The 5,791-nt window shown below is 37.7% G+C and overlaps 1 protein-coding gene across 1 annotated transcript; it reads left to right on the forward strand.

The window, feature by feature from the left end:
- LOC7485457 (1-acyl-sn-glycerol-3-phosphate acyltransferase 2) lies at positions 1-4,293 on the forward strand. Its single transcript, XM_002308010.4, has 11 exons — positions 1-354; positions 514-636; positions 1,008-1,047; positions 1,178-1,251; positions 1,524-1,583; positions 2,127-2,204; positions 2,366-2,524; positions 2,821-2,946; positions 3,309-3,401; positions 3,597-3,683; positions 3,790-4,293. Exons 1-11 carry the CDS (start codon positions 274-276, stop codon positions 4,024-4,026), a joined length of 1,158 nt encoding a protein of 385 aa, XP_002308046.1. The 5' UTR covers positions 1-273; the 3' UTR covers positions 4,027-4,293.
- Positions 4,294-5,791: the final 1,498 nt, after the last annotated feature.

Below are 5,791 nucleotides of genomic sequence, written 5' to 3' on the forward strand. Positions count from 1 at the left end.
AAACGGCATTAATTTCTCTCAGGATCTTTTGCTCTCTCGAAGACGGAAAACCCCATAGAAAGGGAGAGAGAGAGCGTTTGACAAGATTCCCTTGAAATGAGAAATAATCGCTATTAAAGCTCTGGCTCTTGCTCTGTCCACGCGCTCTCAGTGAATCCTGACACTCCTCTTCTAAAATTCATTTTCACATTTTAATCCAAACCTACAATCTCCTCTCCTTATCCACCCTCAAATCTCTCCTCTATATTTTCAAATTGGTTTAGGTGTTTGGCTATGGCGATTGGAGCCGCGCTTATTATTTTGCCGCTAGGCGTTCTCTTTTTTTGCTCAGGTTTAATTGTTAATATTATTCAGGTATATTAACTAGCAATTTTTTTCGTAACTTCAGATTTCATTTCTGTTTTCCGTTTCGAAATCTCAAATCTAGGTTTCGAATCTCTCTCTCTTTTGGTTAAAAACGGAGTGGATTGATTCTTTTAGAGGACTCAGCGATTATTTTTATTTATTTTTCAGGCAATTTGCTTTGTTTTTATTCGGCCTTTATCAAAGAGCACGTACAGAAAAATCAATAGACAATTAGCGGAATTGTTATGGCTCGAACTTGTTTGGATCTTCGATTGGTGGGCTGGAGTCCAGGTTTTTAACCCCCCTGCTATAGTTTGCTTGCGTGGAATATCAATTGAATAACATTTCTAGTGTTTTAAATTAGATGTGTATTTGATTTTGAGATGCTTAAAATGCTGATTAAAAAGATTATTATACGTTGTAGTAAGAATGGATGCTTAAGTGGATCCTTGGCGATTGCAGTATTTTAATGTTTTTAGACAGTGTCATTCCGAATCATGTTTAGAACATTTTTGAAAGTGTTCATGGGATGTCTGTTACCTAAATTGCCAAATTTTCGGCAATGCATTGTCTTAGAAATGGAACTGATGTCTCTGGATTTATGCTTTAGTTTTTGTTCTCTATCTAGTTAATTTTGTTTATCTGCATCCTTGTTTCTGTAGATCAAAGTGTTCACAGATAAGGAAACCGTCCGTTTAATGGGTACGTCTAATCTTGTTTTGACCAAGAAGCTGGGTGGCGATTGTTCTTCTTATGTTTTGGAGGATAAATATTTTTCTACTTCAGAAATCTTCTTAGTTGCTCATTTTTGCTCATCATGTTAAGTTTTCAGGTAAAGAACATGCTCTTGTTATATGCAACCACAGAAGTGATATTGATTGGCTTGTTGGATGGGTTTTGGCTCAGGTGTGTTGTTGATGGCAGCTTTTTTTACACTTGTGATAGATATACAAACTAGCACACACGTTAAGTTCACATAATTTCGCACGTGTCTCAAACTGATATATTTTAACGGTTCAATTCTATATATTACTCATGAAGGGATATCATAATCTACAATGCAGAATTACATCATATAAGTTCATGCCATAAAGTTTTGTTAACTTGTTCTCTGTTGTCTGTGTTTATTTTTCTTAAGTTCTCCACTGCTAACTGATTCTTGAGGTTGCTTATGACAGCGATCAGGATGTCTGGGAAGCGCAGTAGCTGTCATGAAGAAATCATCAAAATTTCTTCCGGTATGTATATCCTTGCACATCTTGATATTGTGTTTGAGTCTAATGCTTAAAAAAAATTAAGTTTAGTCCTCATGCATAGTCCTAAACTTTTGATTGACATTCTCACTTGCAAAAAGGTGGCCTTGTATTATTAAACTGTGGGTCTGGTAGAGCTTAATCTTTTTGGAACTTCGGAGTGATTTCATACTACATTTACTCAGTGTTCCTTGTCTTAAAGGAGCCCACATGTTATGGTTAATATAATCAGTTACATAAGAAGCATTGTTGTCATCACCAAGATTTTTCCTTCTGAGCAACTGATCTTTAGATTCTCACATGGTTTGATCAATAATAATTAAACAATGTGATTAAGCATGTCCATACTTTATACTAAGGATTCTTTTTCGATGTTACTTTGGCATGACATATTTGCATCTTAGGTTTTTTGCTTAAATCATCTCTCTCTTGCTAATGCTCACTCACGAAATAGATTTGCATTTGCCTTGTTACTTGCATTTTTAATGCTTATCAATAGAGGACAATTGCTATGCTCATCCTATTCAGGTGATAGGTTGGTCAATGTGGTTTTCTGAATACCTCTTTCTGGAAAGAAGTTGGGCCAAGGATGAAAACACATTAAAGGTATGCATAAATATATTCTAGACATACTTGTACAATAATAAGTACAGACACTTGATGCATCACCATATACATTTCCAGAGACTTGCACATCCTTTGAATATCTGTGTGTGCATGTGCCCTTGTTGATACCATTTTGAACTTTCTGCTACTCTTACATGCAGTCTGGTCTCCAGCGGCTAAAGGACTTTCCTCGTCCATTTTGGCTGGCTCTTTTTGTGGAAGGAACTCGCTTCACTCTGCCAAAGCTTTTAGCAGCTCAGGAATTTGCAGCTTCTCAAGGGCTGCCAATCCCTAGAAATGTTTTAATTCCTCGTACAAAGGTCAAATTCTCATTGCATGGTTTCTGAATTCAGTTCTTTCATTACTTTGCCTTTCATTTGTGGACTCCTTTTGACCCCAATCCCAACAAATTAATTAATTATTTCGTAAGGAAGTGAATGACTGAAAACATCTCACATTGCTAAATCAGACACCTCGTGCTTTGACTTTATTTTATTCAAAATAGTTTTTGATGAAGTGGATAAAGTAGAGCAGTGTGAATACTTTCAGGGATCAATTAGGCACCATTGACTTCATGCAGTTGTTGGAATGTAATGATATCTGTGTTGTTTTTCAGGGATTTGTTTCAGCAGTAAGTAACATGCGCTCATTTGTACCAGCCATTTATGATGTAACGTTGGCTATCCCAAAAAGTTCTCCTCCACCTACGATGCTCAACCTCTTCAAGGGGAAATCTTCCGTGGTAAGCCTCCAGAGTAACTAAGGTTTATTATGCAACTGCATGAATCAGTTCACTTTTTGTTGAAGGTTTGCAAATGTTTTTGTTGCATTTATTATGATTATTCAAATCATTTCATCTTTAGATGTATTATTTGAATTCAAAAATATGTGTGTGAAGTGTAGTGAAGATGGATCCATCGTATTTCACTTGCATTTTATGATCATTGGTTTGAACTGGCATGTCATTCAGAAAATATTTCAACAATGTTGAAAGCATCTTATAAGTTGTGACTTTGAATTTTTAAGAATTTTTGAAGGGTCAGACCACATGCAAATATATTCGAATTCATATGATGGGAACAATTCGACGTTACTATCTTGCAGGTACACGTACACATAAAGCGGCATTTGATGAAGGAATTGCCTGAAACAGAAGACGGTGTTGCACAATGGTGTAAAGATATTTTTGTGGCTAAGGTGGGTATAGCTATTCAACTTGTGCTGTTCAGTGCTGCTCTTTTCTGTAATTGCACTTGTATCTTATATGAAACATTGAAATGTAAGGAACATGATGTAGACTTTACTGTTATTTGCTCTTGAGACTGGTGTTCAACCATTTATATAGCAACATCTAATTGCATTATTGTTGCTTGCTGCCATTTGGAATACCAGGATGCATTACTGGACAAGCATATGACTGAGGACACCTTCAGTGATCAAGAATTGCAGGATCTTGGTCGACCAAAGAAGTCTCTTGTGGTGAGATATTTTATATTAACCAGTCAAGCGTAGCCTGTTTTTCGTTCGGGCATTCAGTGCTTGCAGTTCTTATATGGAGTATTATCTGACTGACTGCTGTGACCAGGTTGTTACCTCCTGGGCATGCCTTCTTATTTCCGGGGCCCTGAAATTCCTTCAACGGTCTTCACTCTTGTCCTCAAGGAAGGGTATAGCATTCGCAGTGTCTAGTTTGGCAGTCGTCACTCTCCTAATGTACATCTTGATTCGATTTTCTCAGTCAGAGCGTTCAACAACTGCCAAAGTTGCCGCAGCAAAGCCCAAGTGCGAAGGAAAACCTTCTGAGACAGGAGATGACAAGTAGCGCTGAGTCCAGTGTTTATCAATTCTCACGTGCACTGACAAGTCATTTGCAATCAGTTTTGTGATAATACGTGTAGTATGTGTGTCCCCCCAGCGTTTCACCTTGTGAGTTTTCACCCTAAACTAGTCATAGTTTCATATCAGCAAAGTTTGTATTCATATCATTTCATTATTTGCCAGTCAAATAGGTTATTTTCTCTAGAATGTATCCAAAATGGTCATGACCTGTATGCATCACTGCTTAAATTAGGAATAGTCTTTTTACCCATCTACAGGTTTTCCCTTGCCCACATTCTGACGCACCTTTCAGATAGTCCGAACTCGAACTCGAACTCAAACACGCTTTTTAGTGACTTCTGGCTTCTTAATCTCATTGCATTCAATCTGTGACCTTCAATGATTGAAGGATTTGATTCCAAATTTCAAAACATTTCTTACCTCTTTGGGCATGGAATGCAGATAACCCTGTTCGGTGCTGTAAAATAATCGTTCAAATATTATGCAACCTCCAATCTTCTTGCCTGATCCAATTACTCTTTATATAATGCCTTATCATGCCTTGTTCACTACGAGGACAATTTGTGCTGTAGAATTGATGAGATTTAATTTGCTAACTAGAGGAATTTTACTTTCCTTTCACGGCAGACATGTCGTTTGGGGTGGAAGTTCTCCAGATATACCATGATTACTCGATTTGTGAAATATCAGTCATTTATGACGGTGGATTCTGTGGAAAAAAAATTTGACAGCAGATATTACCGTTGCCTAGTAACTCGACGGCCAGGATCGATCCTTTTCATCTAACCTCCATTGTATTGTTGAGTAGGCGGTGGCTTTAAAGTAGAAAACCATGTGGTATAAGGAAAGTAATATCGGGGTTTTTAAGTTTCCTTGTACGACTAGGATTGTGAATGAATGATGAATCAGCTATAAAACACAACACAGCGCAACCACCCCCATGAGTTAGATAATCATTATCCAATATAAATTCTTCTCTAGAACCTCAAATAGAGAGAAAAAGAGAGGGATTGTTTGAATCGAAAAGGAAAAAACCCAAGTGCAGATCATGATAAGCCAGCGCGGTAGAGGCAGGCCACCTAAGAGTTCATACAAGAACCCTAATCTCCAGCCTCCGGTCAATAACCTCCACTCTACGGCTGGTTTTTTCCCGCAACATATACCAAGGAAATCAAGGACCGTAACCAAAACAAATATTGCGGTGAAAACATGGCCTCGTTGGGGTTCTGACGATTCAGCGGAAACACAGCCGTTGTGGGTTGTGGAAAAGGAGAGTAACATGCCACAAAGGATTGCAAAAAAGAAGAGCACATATCCAAAATCAAACGAGGAATCCGGTCCGTGTTCATCGTTGTCGGAGTCTTCGTTGGTTCCATGGATGACAGATATTGTGATTCCAGGACCAATTCCGGACTTCGATTCGTTTAACGAAGCTGGTTTCTTAAAGGATTTTTTTGTGGGCATACCAGAAGATTAACTAACATTTTTTCATTATATGTGTAGAAACCCTTTGCCTTTAAGATATGGAAATCTGTAAGACGGGAGATTAGATACTTCAAAGCTTTGTGACATGATAAATTTAGTGACCCAGCGGCTGGATTCAATTTGTTGCAACAAGAATCGAACAAATATGATTAAAAAACCTTCAAAAGACTGATAGATTTATAGCTCATTAACACTATAGCAGCATAAGAGGTTTTTTTAATCGTGATTTCAGATCTAAGATTTAGCAATGCACCGTATGATCT

The sequence above is a fragment of the Populus trichocarpa genome, chromosome 6, assembly GCF_000002775.5.
Source record: "Populus trichocarpa isolate Nisqually-1 chromosome 6, P.trichocarpa_v4.1, whole genome shotgun sequence".
NCBI classification, from domain to species: domain Eukaryota; kingdom Viridiplantae; phylum Streptophyta; class Magnoliopsida; order Malpighiales; family Salicaceae; genus Populus; species Populus trichocarpa.